Source organism: Monodelphis domestica, chromosome 1, assembly GCF_027887165.1.
Source record: "Monodelphis domestica isolate mMonDom1 chromosome 1, mMonDom1.pri, whole genome shotgun sequence".
NCBI classification, from domain to species: domain Eukaryota; kingdom Metazoa; phylum Chordata; class Mammalia; order Didelphimorphia; family Didelphidae; genus Monodelphis; species Monodelphis domestica.
Genome location: NC_077227.1, coordinates 9,926,130 through 9,942,640, shown reverse-complemented (window position 1 = coordinate 9,942,640; position 16,511 = coordinate 9,926,130). Strand labels below are relative to the sequence as shown.

Here is a 16,511-nt window from a genome sequence, read left to right as displayed (position 1 = left end):
GATGGGGCCAGAGACGCCCAGGAATGGCAGGGAATTGCCCAGAGTTCAGTCAGGACATGTCGGAGGAGAGTTCACATGGCTTCTACTTCCAGGTAGGAGACCTACCAGACTATAATAGCACAAGGTGGCACCATAGCGCTAATCCAGCCTGACACTTACTAGCTGTGTGACCCTGGGAAAGTCACCCATACCTGTTTGCCTCAGTTTCCTCATCTGTAAAAGGAACTGGAGAAGGAAATGGCCCAGGAAACCCCCAACAGAGTCACAAAGAGTTCATCACGGCTGAACATGGTCATCCCTGGGCCAGAGGCTTCTCTTCCACAGAGAGGAACCCCGTCCCCATTCCTCCCAGAACTAGAGGCAGCAGAGCACAGAGCTCAGGAGCCTGGCGCAATCCTCCTCACAATTTGAAAACCAAACCAAACCCTGGACTACCCGCTCTGCGGCCCCCCTAAACCTATGGTGCCGAGCATTGGCCTTCTGTGGGCTCACTTTTTTCTTGGGGGGGGGAGGACTAAGTGGCCCAGGAGCCCCCCAGGGCTCAGTCGGTGGCCCCTCGAGCTCTCTCTCCATCCAGGATCCCTACCTTGAAGACGAAATCTGGGAAGTTCCCCAGCTTGGCCAAGGGGCTGATGCTGAACTTGACAGTAGCCGCGGGCGCCAAGGCAAAAAACATCTTGATCTTCTTGGCCAACTGGGGCAAAGTGGAGAAGGCGATGAGGGCTGCGTGGGAGGAGACACAAGACAGGGATTCAGGACTCTGTGCCCAGGGAGCCAACACGGATTGGGCGCGTGTGCGCTGGCGCCCTCCAAAGGCACTGAAGAGCCCAGGGGCCTCTCTCGGGGCTGCCCAGCTCCCAGGCCAGCAGTGTCTGCTATTGACCCAAGAGAGTGCTCGGGCTAGCCTCAAGGACGTGTTAAGTGCATGTTCCTCAAGCTGCCTCAAAAGCGGCTGGAAGGAAGCCAGGAGGCCTGGCTGGGCCTGAGCTGAGGCTGCTGCGCCATCCACCAGGCTAGAGAAAGGCGGCCCAGGCACGAAGGGGGCCTCCTGGTGCCCCCGCAGCCCATGCTTCCTAGGGCAGAGAGCCTGCCTCAGACCCCCTCCGTCAATGGTCGAGGACTCAGAAAACACTGGCCAACCCTTAAAAATCTGGGCCCAGGATAGCACTGGTCCCCGCTCCGGGCCGGGCTCCTGGCCTTTGCTGACTCCAGGGAAAGCATCCTCTCCACCCTCTTGCCTCCACTTAAGAGCGAAGGAAGAGAACTGTGAAGTTTGGAGAGACCAATGGCCCTGCCCAAAGAGCTTTCTTAGCTCTTTATTTATTGTTTGTTTGTTGATTATCTGTTAAATGAGGGCAAGTCATTGGGCAAATCACTTCATCTCCCCGTGACTCAGTTTCCTCCTCTACAGAATGGGGATGATCACAGCACCTACCTCACAGAGCCGGACCGAGCTGTGTAAATGCCAGCTCATCCTTAAGCATTCCTCTCACGTCCTCCAAGAGAAGGGCCATCGGACGCTCCTCTTGGGTCCCAGGTGAGGACGCCCCTCTCCCTCCTCCCTACAAGGCCCGGGGCTCCCCAATGGGGCTCGCCACTGCTACCCTGCCTGGTTGGCTCACACCGACATGAAGAAGCCCTACGCCCGGCGACGATCGGAGAAGGCTCTCGTGGGGGCTGCCAGCGTGCACGCGGAAGCCTACCTAGCGTGGTGCCTTGGGAATGGCCAACGTAGTACAGCTGCTCCTGCCCAGTCTTGTTCAGGGCAAAGTTGACCACGGCAGGCAGGTCGTATTTCGCCATCTCGTCGAAGCTGTAAAGCAAAGAGAGCCCGACCCAAAGGGAGCGTCATCCCCGCAGGGCATGGACGGGATGGGAGGACCTTCCCTTCGCTCGTCCAGTCCAGCCCCCTCACCGTTCAGAGCAGGACCCAGAGAGGCCCAGAGAAGTCCGGAGGTGGAGCGGACCGAAGCCCAGCGCAGGGGCCTTAATGCATGCATGAACAGGCGCTTTACCCGCCCAAGATTCAGCTTGTCACCGGGATCCATGCCAAGACCCAGGGCTCCTCCGCCTCCTCCTCCTCCTCCAAGAATAACAATAATCATTTGGTACCACTTGAATAACAATAATAGCCAACATCAATAGGGCACCTCCTCTGGGGCAGACATGGTGCAAAGCCCCTCATTTGAACACCTGCTATCATTGTCCACCTCTTACAAATGAAGAAACTGAGGCAAACAGAGGTTAAGTGACTTGCCCCAGTCACAGAGTTAGTAACCATCTGAGGGGGATTTTGACTTTAAGTCTTCTAGACTCCAAGTTATACTTTGTCCATGGTTCTACAAGCCGCTTAAAGCTGGCCCCTGCCCTCGAGCCTCCCAATACTCCTGCATGGTAGGTTCCAAAGGTACGGATCATCCTCAATTTACAGATGAGGAAACTGAGGTCCAGTGGTGGGACATGCCCAGGGTCACAGAGCTGGGACCTGCTTGAGGCAGATTCAAATCCAGGCCTCTCCAAATGCCAAATCATAGTGCTACCGACCCTGTGTCTCACAGGCTGTCTCAACTGCTGAGTGTCAGCCCATGCACTGTGATTCTTAAAAACTGCTCAGACTCTACCTTGGAACATTTGGTTAAGGCTATTCCCCATTTAAACAATGGAGGTACTTGATCAGGAATGTATTGGGAATTTTACATTACTCCACCCATACTTAGGCATACTTTAGGGGAAGATAAAGTTGTAAAACTCCTTACTGAACAATGTAAAAGTCCCTAACTCATACTTACAGTGAGGCCAAGCCCTTAAGCTAGGTCTATTTTTAGATCTAATACAAAAGGGTGCTAAGTACCTATAAAGGTTAAATTAATCACTAAAAGGTCAAGCAACTTACAAAATGCAAGCTTAGCAAGAGGTGTGAAGTTTTAGTCTTCTCAGAGAAGGTGATAACAAAAGAAGATGTGAATTAAGAATGGTCAGTCCTATGGAAAGCATCTACTGTGATTGGTATATGTGAAAATTTAGGGGAGGTGACATAGGAGAAAATTCTCTTTAAAAGGAGGTCAGGAGCTCAGAGCTGAGCTCTGAACTTAGTTGAGTTTGAAAGCTGAATTGGAGGGTCTCTCTGAACACTGGAGTCTTGCTTGGGACAAATCTTGTGGCGAGTTGATAAAAGACTGACTAGTCTCTCTTAAGGCCTAGGCCAATTGGCCTACGCCCTTCCTACTATAAACTCATCTCTCTATTCTTTTTCTTCCCTTAATTCCTTCATTTGTATTAGTTAAAAGCTCCATAAAACCCAGCTGACTTGGGTACTACATATTTGGGAATTTTTCCCATGGCAACCACTTATTTTTGATATAAAATCAAGACACTAAAATTTATCTTTACCAGCGTGGCCAAAACCTTACAGTTTGGCCATTTATACATTTTCGCGGTCACAGCACCAGCCTGCACCATGGGAAGTACAAGTAAGGGGTGCATTTCTGGGGCATTCATTCAGGGGAGCACTCTCCCTCCAGTGCCTAGTCAGTGTGAATGAACACTCCCCCCTCCCAGTCTCCACTTCATCCCTACCTGAAAGCCCAGAACTCATCCTGGAAAACAGAGAGCGTCCGGTGTTTGCGGGACCAGGTATTCCCTCGGCTGTTCCCTATCCACACATCGTAACCGGCATCAGCCAGGATGAAGCCCAGGCTGTTGTTGTCCAGATTCGTGACCCAGTTACTCCCATCAGCAAGCAGACCGTGCTGCAGAAACACCACCGGCCTGGGACCTGAAGGACAGAACACACATGGCAACAGAGCACTGAGCTTGGGTGTGAATTTTAGATTACTCCACCCTACTTAGTCTAACAAAATCAGGAATGTCTACACCCATACTTAAGGATTAAGTATTTAGGAGGGTGGCCTATGACAGACACATGTGCTAGCAAATGACAAATCAGAAACAACTGACAGACCCCTGGGCCTTCCTAAGTCAAGCTTAAGCTACCATTGGTACAGGTGAGATGCAGGAAAGTGATGTAAAATAGTCTATATATTTCACGTCACTTCCTCTCCCCGGCCTCTTTGGGGTAGAGAGGTGGCTAGCGGCAGCTTGCTAAGCGTGCTAAGTGTTCCGGTATCTTGGAGTGGTGGCAATTATTGTCCGGTTTGGCAGTGAGTTTTCCTTGATACTATACTGGGAGAAGCTGAGTAGCCTAGTTCAGGTGAGGCATCTTCACTGAGCTCTATTGGAGTTTAGGCTGATTCTTTCTCCTTTACCTTACAAACACTATCCTCTTAGAAAGCCACTAATCTTCAGAGATCTCGTGGCGGAGGACTTTGAACTCCCCCTGGCACAGGTCAGGCGGGAGAAATCCTACACCCTTTCCCTCTCCCTTCTCCTTAATTCCTTTCCTCTATATCAATTAAACCACCATAGATTTACTAACTGACTTGGGTATTTTATTTGGAATATTCCCTGGTGACCAAAATTAATTTAGATTAGGTCACAACCCTAAAATTATCCTTACATGGGGAAGGTCAAAAAAGGAGAAATGCTTCCTCTCGGTGGTACGCCTGGCCATTGGGAGACCCTAGGCAAGTTCTGGAGGGGGCCTCGGGCCATCCAGAATCACCAACTCCCACCTTCCCCTACTCAGAAGCTATTGGGATGGTAGACTCACGACAGCGAGGGGCCAGAGAGCGGAGGAGCCCTTGACCAGCAGGGCCTGGGCCATCAGGGCACCCCACATGTCATGAGATAAAAAATGGCAACAAGGGCCCCAAAGAAGTCAGAAGGCCAGAGTAAAAAGAGGCCTGTGTCCATCCCCTTCACCAAAGAGAGCGCATCAATGAGGGGCCAAAAGGTGCCCACAGACAAGGCAAAATGTGGGCACTGAAGTACTGTTGGTGACGCTGTGAACTGGTCCATCTCTTCTGGAGGACAATCTGGAACTGTGGAAAATTAATACTGAATTCTGATATTCTTGTGAAATGGTTTTCCCCTTAGCAGAAGGCAGGGCTAACACAGCTCCCCCCTCCGACCTCTCTTCTCCTGTTAAAATCTTAAAAGAATAAAAGGAAGAAGGCAGCATGGAGCAATCATGTGAACCCTGACCCAGGTGAGAGATTAGGGGAAGTCGGCAAGTTCTGGCAGCCATGCTGGACTGGCTTAAAGTAAGTGGGCTGTGCCTGAAGGGGAGGAGGAAAGGTCGAGCCGGCATTTCCTTTGGATGGAAGAAGAGCCATCTTCTCCCTCTCCAAGTCCACCTCCTCAGTGGCTATTTGCCCATCCGAGATGTCTCGGAATGTCAAGGGGAAGAAGGGAGTGAGCGGCGAGCTCCCCTGGGTCAGAGGACGGAAGCTTGCTTTCCTTCTGTCCATTTGTGGAGTCAGCTGACCAGCGAGGATGTCTTGGCCACTTGATTAATGAATAATTCTAAAGTCCAGAAATGCTGCCTCTCGAGGACTTCAGTCACTCTAAACTACGCCATGAAATCGTGCCTGCCCTTTGACCCGGAAGAACCCCGCCTTGGCCTGTATCCCAAAGAGATCAGACAGGGTCTATTTGAACAAAACTGTCCAAAGCCGCTCTGAGTGGTGGCGAAACACTGGGAAGGGAAGGGACGTCCATCCCGTGGGGAGCCTGCGATCATGATGGGACACTCTGAGCGGCACGACGAGAAGTGGCGAGCGGGACAGGCTCAGAAAAGCCTGGGGAGGCTTATAGGCTAGGAGGCGAAGCAGATCTCCACCGTAACAGCAGCATCGCGGCACGCTCAGTCCAGAGGAAACGCCATCCACCTCCTGACAGAGAATGGATGAACCGAGTGCCGGCGGAAGCAGACTGTTTCCACTCTTTCTTGTGTGTGTGTGTTTCCTTTGGCAGCGTGGCTCATATGGAGATGGCTTTGTATGTTTCCACGTGTAAAACTGAAATAATGCTTCCTGGCATCTCAGTGGGTTGGGGAAGAGCGGAAGAGAGGAAGAGAATTTAGAACTCAAAAAAAAGGGTTTCAATGAAATTTTAAAATGGTTTTTAAGGCGAAAAAAGACCACTTCTGGGAAAGAGGCAAAGAAGAGAGAGAGAGCAGAGCGTCTCGGCGCTCATCTTGCTTCTATTCTCTCCCGCAAAGAGAAGGATTTTGGCCTGGGATGGGCAGAGCCACCACTGCCGAATCCGAGGTAAGTCGGGGCAGAGCAAGGGAACGTCGAGGTGGTCCTGAGGAGGGCAGGTCCCAAGGGGGAGATTAAGGACATCTCCACCACGACCAGGACAAGCTTCTGCGATTAGGGAGCGACTGTCAGAGAGACGAAAGGCCGGAGGGGAAGGAGAGGTGCCCCAGGCCTGGAGATTGGGAAGCAGCCCAACTTTCGGGAAAGGAACTCGGATGGATTCTAAATGTCGGGTTTTGTCGCGGGCGGGCAAAATGTTGGCGTGTTATGACCAAAGGGACGGTGAGCTCGCCTCTAGAAAGGGAGGCAGCGATCCCAGAGACTTCGGCGCCGGCAGGCACAGTCACACCGGGCTGCACCGAGACTGAGATTTTAGAGGGATGGAGCTGATAGTCTCACGGAAAACTGGAGAAAGCGAGGCTAATGGCAGAACAATTGGCCACCTGCCAAGAGTTGTGATTAAGAGATCAGCATCCCTTTGGGGGCGCCTCGGGGCAGGCAGTCGGTAAGCCTGGCCCCGGGCCCTTGGAGAGGGTTCCGGGCTCTTTCCTTTGGCCAGTGCCATGCCGCATCTTGACTTCAACAAGAGCACAGAGGGCAGGGCACCGCCAAGGGGAGCCGGGAGCTGAGGGATGCAAACTAAGCCTGTCCACAGCCTGGAGAACTGCACCGAAGGCTTGTCCGGCTTTAAACAATGCCGTGGGCAGCCGAGAGCACCCCGAGGGCTGAAGGGGCTCCCATTTCGAATGTCTGGAGGGCTCTGGGGCAGAAGAGAGACCAGCCTGAGCAGTGATCTAGGATCCAGAGCCCGAGTCGGTGCCATCCTAAGACGGCTGGGCAGTCCTGGCAGGCAGTCAGAAGGGAGCCCAGAGAGCAGGCAGTCCAACGCTTTCATTTGGCAGATGGGGAAACTGAGGTCTGATAAGAGGCACAGTTGGGTTTTGAACTTGGGTCCACCGGCTCCAAACCTGGCTCTTTCCACTGCCTCCCAGGCAGTACCTGGCAGCTCCACCACCGAGGGGGCGTTCAAGCAGACCTACCAAGGGCGCGTGGGGCAGAGCCAAGGGGTTGGACGGCTCAGCGAGGCGTCGCCCTGGCAGACAGACGGACTCACGGGTGGATTCACCGTAGTTGGTCCTGGGGCCAAAGTTCAGTTGTCTGAAGTGGAAAGACCTCACACCGCCTGCCAACGCCCCCAAGCCCACCCCCAAGCCCACCGCCCTGGCAGAGGAAACGGGGCAGATCAGAAACTGGCCCGATGCGAACAAGCAAGATGCCCACCACTGAAGAATGAAGGCGGAAAGTGCTCAAGGCAGAAGGGATGAACGGAGGCTGCTCTGGAAACTTCCCAGAAGCCTTTGGGCCGCTTCTAAATATTACATCTGACCAACCTGGAGACCCTGTCGGGGCAGCAGGAAACAGACCCAGCGAGGCAAGGGGCCAACACACAACGGCTGCCAGGACGGACGGTTGCCAATGTCCAACCCCCAAATGCTATACTACAAGGTCTCCTGATTGCCCCCACTGGGATGGGACTCCAAAACCAATCCTCCTGGCCCTGGGCGCGCCTCACTGCTCCTTTCCCTATTCCCCCACCCCATGGCACTCCCCCTTCTGCTCCTCCCCATTAAAGCTCTGCTGTTTACCTTACTTTGCCCCTCCTCCTGTCCAGTGCCAGACCCACAACACCCAGTCCTTTTTAGAATGCAGCCTCAATACTCAATCCAGATCAAGCCAACACCACAAAAGGAAAGCTGGGGTCAATTTCCTTAATGAATACAGCTACCAAAATGCAAAACAGGGGCAGGTAGGCGGCTAATTGGATGGAGAGTCAGGCCTAGATCAGGAGGTCCTGGGTTCAAATCTGTGTGACCCTGGGCAAGTCACTTGACCCCCATGGCCCAGCCCTTACTGCTCTTCTGCTTTAGAACCAATACACAGTATTGATTCTATGACAGAAGGTGAGGGTTTAAAAAAAGAAAGAAAAATGCAAAACCAAACTGTCAGCAAATGGAACGTCGTGACACGTTTAAACAAGCATCAGAGCCAAATAGAATCCATTTCAGTAACAGAAGGGCGTAACTCAGTATTAGAAGGGAAAGCCCAGCACATCACACAGAAGAAAAACCATTAAAAATCACTTGATCACCTCAATAGATATAGAAAAGGTCTTCAATAAAACCCTACCGTCCTCATAAAGTCCTAAAAGCACCGGGAAGAATAAATGGATTCCCCCCACCCGCAGCATAACAAAAATGCTGAAAGCCGGCATGAATTGTACATAGGAAGATCCCCTAGAAGCCTGCCCACTCAGCACGATTGCAAAGCCAGGGGATCCACTTCCTCCCCAGGAACACTAAAACTGCTGGGACAGGAAAAAGCAATTCAAGGGAGAGCACGGCAGAGGAAGAAAATAAGATTATCTGTATAGACAGGGACCAGAGTGTTTATGGACTGAATTCAACTGTTTGTTTAGATCAGACTTAACAAAAATTAACAGGCGAGGAGTGAGTTCAAACAAGTTTAGAGATACAAAACAGGGCCACCAAAATGAATTGAATGTGATAAGCAATTGGCAGAAATCAAGAAGAAAATAAATGTGATCCATATAGATTAACTTAAAAAAAATAAGAGGGAAGAGGGAGGCCTAAATAATTGGGAGAAAAACCATGTTGAAATAATATAGTAAAAAAGAATACCTTCTAAATAAATGTATATGTTTAAAGTGATATCAATAATAACGACATTTATAGGGAAGGAGAAACAAAAGCCAAAAAGATTATGAGCCAATCGAAAGGGGACACAAAAGCTGATCAAAGTGGGTTTGCTATTCCAGACTTGAAAATATATTATAGGCTTTGTCTGCTGTAGACAATTTAATATGATGATTTTTCATATTAAATTGTCTACATATTCTTTATTTTTAGCAAAAAAGCAGTATGACGGGATGGGAGAAAATTGATTTCTTGGCCTATTGGTTGATTGATAAGACATAAATCTGTCCACTCCGCAGCCTCCTCTTCTGGGAAATAAAGGCATTTGTTCTAGAAGGTTATGTCCTTTCTCGATGGAAATCTTAGGAGCCTTGGAAGAGCTGGGCTCAGTTGGGGAAGAGAAGGCTCAGGGAGGACCTGAGAGCTGGGTTCAAGTCGGTGAAGGGCTGTCTGATAGCAGAGAGAAATTAAACTTGCTGGGCTTGGCCCCAGGGGCAGTGAATGGAAGTTGCAAAGAGGCAAGTTTAGGAAAAACTCACATTCTATAAGGTTTGAAGGTTTACAATGCAATTTTCTGCAAATAACACTGGGAAGAAGGCAATATAAGTTACCATCCCCTTGTATGCTGAAGAATGGCTGGATGGACGGACAGATGGATGGATGGACAGATGGATGGACGGACTGATGGGCGGATAAGTTTCTGAGATGGAGTGGCTTGCCCAGTGTTCCCCTCACTAGCAGCTGTGTGGTCTTGGCCAAGCTGCTTCCCTTGGAACTGCCTCACAAGTTTCCTGCTCCCATGAGTCTTCGAGCAAATGCTGGGTGGCCAATTGCTAGGGAACAGAGTGGCCCAGCTGAGGCTCCAGACAACCTCCCTCGTCTAAGCTCTGTTATTCTTTCCTAGAAGAACTCAGCCTTTACCCACTGAGCTCCTTATCAGGCCTGGAGCCACCTAGACTGCCAGAGCTGATGGCTAACCAACAGCCCTTCTGGAGCTCTTAGCCCAGGAGGGGGCTCAGGCAGAGAATGAGTCCCCGCCCAGGAGGCCCAAGTAAACAAGCCATTCCCCAGAGCCTGCAGATAAGCGATCCCTCAGAAGGCAGCGACAACCTATCCAGCAACCTAGCTAGGTCTACTCTCTGCCAAGGGGCCGGCCGGCTCACCAGAGCTCGTCCCAACAGGCTCAGCTCAGGATCCAGAGGCAGCCTCCGCGTCCTCATCAGTCAGACGGGGAGAATAACAGCTCCTACAATACCTGTCAACTAAAGGGTCCTTTGCAAACCCCATGATGCCAGCTGAACTTGGGGGTGATCCGTGGTTCCTCTCCTTCCTTCTCTCTCGCAGTCTGACCATTCCTTCCTTAGCCACAACCAACCACCAATAAGGTGTTTAAGCTCCATTGGGGTTAACAAGGACTAGAGGGAGAGAGAGGCAGAGAAAGGGGAGGAGAGACAGAGACAGAGACAGAAGGAGAGAGTCAGAGAGAGACAGAGAGGAAGGAGGGAGGGAGGTGGGGGAGGTGCAAAGGGGGTACCGCCAAGGACCAAGGAGGCTCTTCCGTTTAGAGCTCTGCAGTAAACATGGTCAAAGTTCTTATGTCCCAAAAACTCTGCACTGTGGCCAGAGCTCTGGATCTGTAGGAGGAGAAGAAGGAGACAAAAGGGAGGAGGGAGAAGAGGAGTAAAAGGGGGGAAAGAGGAGGAAGGAAGGAAGGAAGGAAGGAAGGAAGGAAGGAAGGAAGGAAGGAAGGAAGGAAGGAAGGAAGGAAGGAAGGAAGGAAGGAAGGAAGGAAGGAAGGAAGGAAGGAAGGAAGGAAGGAAGGAAGGAAGGAAGGAAGGAAGGAAGGAAGGAAGGAAGGAAGGAAGGAAGGAAGGAAGGAAGGAAGGAAGGAAGGAAGGAAGGAAGGAAGGAAGGAAGGGAGGGAGGGAGGGAGGGAGGGAGGGAGGGAGGGAGGGAGGGAGGGAGGGAGGGAGGAGGGAGGGAGGGAAGAAGGGAGGGAGGAAGGGAGGGAGGGAGGGGGAAAGAAAGAAAAAATGGAGCCAATTAGGAGTTGATCCTAGAGTCAGGAAGACCTGGGTTCCCTTCTTACCTCTAATACATCCAGGATCTATGGCCCTGGACAAGTCACTTGGCTTCTCTCTTGGTAACTCAGCCCTAGATAACTCTCTAAGACTCCTAAGTCACCAAAGAGGATATGTGAATCAGTAGAGGAGGTGCCTCACTGTTTGCTCCCTGTGTTGATGAAATCATAGGTCCATCCTAATCATCATGGTTAGTTTGACATAACTCCTACTGATAAAGAGCTTTGCAGGTGGACAAGTCCTTTATCTCACTTAATCCTTACAACAACAAACTTTCTTTCTTTCTTTCTTTTTAAGGAAACGATACAAAGCAGGGACTGCCAGTTTCCCAGAGTCCTCTCATTTTATTCTGCTGAGTAAAAGGAAATGCTCTCTTTCCTGCTCCTTCAGTTCTGAATTTTTGCAGCCTCCTTTCCCCTACAGAAGGGAGGGCAGAATAATTGGGGCCCAACTCAAAATCCTCCAAGAAACTCTCAGAGGCCTGGCTTGGTCTTGCTCTCTCTCCAGTGACCTCACTCCCCAGCCCCTCTCAGACTCTAAATCCCTCTCAAAATGCTCAGACAAACAAGTCCACCCTGGGACTGAGCCTCACTGATGGACCCATCGAAGTTCCGGCTGTTTCTTCCCTCTCCCAGGCCCTCTGGGTGATTTCAGCCCCAGGGACGGAGCCCTTTCTTTTTCCTGGAGACATGGCTTGGCCAGAGGCTCCCAGTGTCCTCTTCCATCTATATCACAGCTGGTGATAGGACTGATCCAACTTTCCTTCCCTGAAGAGATGTGCATTTGCCCTTTTTCAATCAAGTGGAAGAGCCTCCCTTTGGTGGGTTTCCTCTTCCCATCTACAAGGCCTCCCCTTGTCCCCCTGCTAATAGTCATGAGGTTAGTTTGCTCCATCCCAAGTCTATAGCCTGGTCCACCGTCCCATCTTTCTGTCCCAGTGACTCTCCTCTCCATTCCCTGATTGGTACAGTGGAAAGAACCTTGGGTTTGGAATCTTGGAGATGGAGTCACACAGGGATGACTTTGACTAAGTCCCTTTCCCTCTCCTAGACTCAATAAAGTGAGGAGGTTGAATCGAATGATCTCTAGAACTTTTTCCAGGTACAAATTCCAGGATCTCCTCCACCCAGAGCCCTCTCTTGCTCTCAGTTAGCTGCCAACTAGTCTACTTAAGTGTTCATTCATCCCAAGAGTGTTTGGATTCTTGCTACAGTTTATAATGCAAAGGACTGAATCCAAAATGGCAGGCGTTTGGGTGACCGGCAGTAACAGTGCTTTGGAGAGTGACGGGGACCTTCCAGAAACAGTGCAAGAATCAAATGAATCATTTTCCAGAGAAGGGAACTGAGGGCACATGAGGTAAAATGGCTGCATCCTCATTGCCTCTTCTTCATCTTCAGAGGCCACCCAGCAGATGGAATTACTCTCTGAACAGACATCCTGCTCCTCCATCCTCCACTCAATGGCTTTTGACCACAGGAATATACTGAGTCACAGAACTGAAGAGCTGGAGGGGACTTCAGTGGCCATCCATGTAAGCCAATGCCTTCTGCCATACTCCCCCAACAAGTTCATCCAGCTTCTGCTTGCAGACCCCCGAGGACAGGGTACCCACCACCCCTCCAGGCAGCCCGTGGACTTCTGGACGACCCTAATTATTAGCAGAGTGCTCCTGGTCTTCAGCCTCGGTCTGCCTCTTTGTGCCTTGTACCTACTGCCCGTGCTAATGGTCTGGGGAACCAAGCAAAGAAGTATGATGGCCCATCAGTCATCCCATGAGTCTTCTCCAGGCTGAGTAATGAACAACGTGGGGTCCTTCCCTTCTCTCCAAGCCATTTTCCTCTCCTGGGAAATGAGTCTCCAACTGGCCAGTGGTCTTCCTTTCATCCTCTGCCGTCAGACTTCCTCCTACATTTCTAAGATGCTGCTACAAGCCAGTTTTCTTGGTGCCCCCCTGGAGCCCCAGGAATGGTACCCTCCAGGAACCAGAAGGAGAGAAAGGCAGAGGAAGGGCGGATGCGGCCCCTTCGATGACTTAGCCTTGGGGTGTGATCTCAGAGCAGCTGAGAAAGTGAAGGTCCCCTTGATGGAACCAGGAGGCAGGAGGGGCTCAGCCTCAGGAAGCCTTCCCTAGTGCCTGGGAGACCGAGGCGAGGCTCCAAATGGCAACGACCAGAGACGATGGCCAGGCCCCCTTGGGTCAGTCAAGCCGTGTCTTCATGCATGCAATACTCATTCAGTTCCACGCATCTGAATTCGCGAGCGTCACTCTGGGCCAGTGCCACTTGGGACCAGGATCCCGAATTTGGCAGGGGAAGGGACCAGAGGATATCTAGGCCAAGCCTCTCATGTTGCATGGGAGGAAACCGAGGCCAAGGGAAATTAAGGTGGCAAATGGCAAAGCCAGGACTAAGCCGGGGCTCCTCTCCCCCACCCCAATTTTTTTCTTAGCCCCTGCACCTAGCATGTAAGTGTTACGTGGTCTACTTTTAGTATTCTAAAGCTTAGCAGGAAAACACAAATGCCCACAGGATGGATTCACGGGGGAGTCAGCAGCTGGCTGAGAGGAGAGAAGGCCCTGGGAGGAGGAGGGCCAAAGAGCAAAGGACTGGAAGGGAGCCTCCTGTCCCACCACTTCCGCCGAACTCTGAGGAAAGAAGGAAAAGGAAGACTTGCTGACTGATCCGTGGCGACCGGCCATGCCGCAGGGGGCAGAACTTCTGTTCAGCAGCTCCCCCTCCGGTGAGGGCTCAGGCTCTGCCTCCGACTCCTCGGCTCCGGCCATCCGCTCCAGCCGCTCCGCATCACTGAGGCTTTCTACGAAGCCCCATCGAGGACCTCGCAGGTAAAGCAAGCGGCTGTTGGAGCCCTTGGCTTGGCTCAGAGGACGTTAGGAACCGGGCATGAGCTTGGGCGAGCAAATGGCTCCGATGCCAACACCACCACCGCTAGCGAGAGGGAAATGAAGTCAAGAAGCCCTTGCTTTGTCCCCTCCCCCACCAGGACCTCCAGAAAAGAGGCTTCTCCTTATTTGGGCTATTCTTCTTCTTCTTCCTTTTTTTTAATTAAACCCTCACCTTCTGTCTCAGAGTCAATACTGTGTATTGGCTCCAAGGCAGAAGAGTGGTCAGGGCTAGGCCATGGGGGTCAAGTGACTTGCCCAGGGTCACACAGCTGGGAAGTGTCTGAGGCCAGATTTGAACCTAGGACCTCCCGTCTCTAGGGCTGGCTCTTAATCCACTGAGCTACCCAGCTGCCCCCTTTTGGCTATTCTTCAAAAGAGGATGTACTTATAAGCCTCGCTGGCAAAAACCGTCTAGAGGAGAACTTCTGAGCTCTCAAGCTGAAGAAATCAGGACAAAGGGCAATATGATCACACTCCAGCTGAATGCAGTCTTTAAGGGTGCCTCTAGCCCAGAGGCTGCCCTTCCTCATTCATGTATTTATTACATAAGCATATTTTTAAAGCCTTATCTTCCATCTTGGAATCAATACTGTGGATTGATTCTAAGGCAGAAAAGTGGTAAGGCCTAGGCCATGGGGGTCAAGTGACTTGCCCAGGGTCACACAGTGCATAAGAGGGAATGACTAGTAATGAAAAATTGAATTTTGAAGAAATGTCTCAGAAGAAGAGCAGATGGAACCCCAGATGACATCGGGGGATGGGATGGAATTTCCAGCCAGGCTCAAAAGGCCGTTGGGGGAACACCAAGAGGTCTTGTCCTGGGTTCCTGGAGCCGGGAGGGAGAACTACACTTGGCTGGGGAGATACACAAATCTCTCAATCCTTTCACCTGAGCAGCAGAAGATCTTCTCTCTCAACTGGTCACAATCTTTAGGATAAAGACTCCTTTTTTCCCTTAGGGGAACCCAGAGCTTCTTTCTAAAGAAGACTTCCTGGTTCAAACCCTCAAGACCTGTATAGGGAAGATCACTAGGGATTTCCTTTTCCCCGTCCTGTTTACCCTTCAACCCTCTATATTTAAACAAAATGGACATCTTGATTTGAATAGAAACTTGAATCAGAGTCTGTGTGTTAGGAGGGGAAGCTCAAAAGCATCACTTCAAGAAGGAGGCGGAAGGGAAAATCTGACTTGCCCTTTTAGTCTAGTCAGACTGACTCCATTGGCCAACAGCTCAACTTGGGGGAAGGGGAGGAAGGAAGGGAGTGTCACCTTGTATTCAATCCCCAAGTAGCTCAACTTTGGTTCCTCCTTCAAGTCCCCCACCAAAACAAGAGCCAGGAAGTGTCTGAGGCCAGATTTGAACCCAGGCCCTCCCATCTTTGGGCCTGGCTCTCCATCCACTGAGTCAACCAGCTGCCCCCTACATAAGCATTTATTAAGCACCTACTAGGTACAAAAGCAGTCCCATCGGAGGAGGGAGAAGTTTCAAATTGCCCATACCCAAGTTGGTCATTTAGTATTCCATATGAATCTAGCCATCATCGACAACAGACACGGCACGGAGACGGGATCCCAAGGCCTCCCCCGGGAAATCTCCGTACCTTTATCCCATCGGTTCTTCCTGCCATGCGGAATTCGGTTAACACTGAGAATGTAGCCATCGTCGGTCACCACGTTATACTCCTCGCTGGGGAAGCCCCAGTGCGAGATGATCTCACTCTGTGGAGAGAAAACCAAAGGGGGACGAATGCGGGAGGAATCCTGAAGGCCAGCCCGGGGGCAGCCGGGGCCGGACCCCGTCCGACTGGACGTCCTTCGTGAGTCCGCCCCCTCCATCTTTCAGCCGAGAGGATCACGTCCGGCTCGGTCTCCTCGACGTCCTTGCAGGGAGCAGGCACGGACTCCCCGATCCTCTGCCCGTAGCCAGGGGCTGCAGGGTCCAGAGCCTGCCTCAGACCGACTCTCCATCTGCTGACCGCACGCATTCCCCTCATTCCCCCACCCGGCCAGTCGGTTGATTTGCTCTGCTGGGCTGGATGCGTTGCCAGGGAGGACCTGGGGCTCGGGCTGAGCGGCGGGTCCTGCTGGGCCGCTTTAAAAATCATGGAAGCCCAAAGAAGCTCAGACAGGAGCCCTGCCATTAACAGCAATTTGGTTACGACTGTTACGATGAAGAGGCGCTGTTTTCCGTGCAGTAGAGGCTGCCCTGCCCGGCCCCGTGTCCTTGTGGTGACAGTCACGTTCAGAAGGAAAAAGGACTTTTCTAAGCAGAGCCCCACTTGGCCAGCCTCTGGGAAGCTTTCCCATCCCTCGGGCCTCTGCCTCCCAAGGAAAGGAAGAGAGCTTTCTCTCGGGGGCTGAGTGGGACCTGGGAGCCCCCCTCTTTGCATGCTCTCCCTCCTCCCCTTCTCTGGCTCTCCTCAAGATGCCAGTGGCAGTGCTTGGCCCTGCCATTGCTGGTGCCATCCGCCATCCCCTTCTGTCTCCTCTGCATGCATCTTGTGTTCTCTTCCATTCCGACGGGCCCTCCTTGAGGACCAGCATCGGGGGGGGTCTGTGTGTCCTCAGGGATAGCCCATTGCTCAGGCAATGTTGACCCCGGTGCCCCTTACAAGGCTGGGACGTCCGAGACTCCGGACTCAGACTGCT

At 51.8% G+C, this 16,511-nt stretch overlaps 1 protein-coding gene and 1 long non-coding RNA gene across 2 annotated transcripts in view; one reads left to right on the top strand and one right to left on the bottom strand.

Moving 5' to 3' along the window:
* Positions 1-16,511, bottom strand: part of LIPA (lipase A, lysosomal acid type) — a 35,966-nt gene that overhangs the window by 15,077 nt on the left and 4,378 nt on the right. Inside the window, exons 3-6 of the mRNA XM_056795414.1 lie at positions 15,464-15,581; positions 3,577-3,775; positions 1,704-1,813; positions 587-723 (exon numbers count right to left, since the gene is read on the bottom strand). Coding sequence (XP_056651392.1) covers positions 587-723; positions 1,704-1,813; positions 3,577-3,775; positions 15,464-15,581 — 564 coding nt within the window. The remainder of the gene's footprint in view (positions 1-586; positions 724-1,703; positions 1,814-3,576; positions 3,776-15,463; positions 15,582-16,511) is intronic.
* On the top strand, positions 5,509-14,972 carry LOC130453870 (uncharacterized). The gene is made up of 2 exons (XR_008911508.1): positions 5,509-6,170; positions 11,254-14,972. It is a non-coding gene; the product is annotated as an uncharacterized LOC130453870 (long non-coding RNA).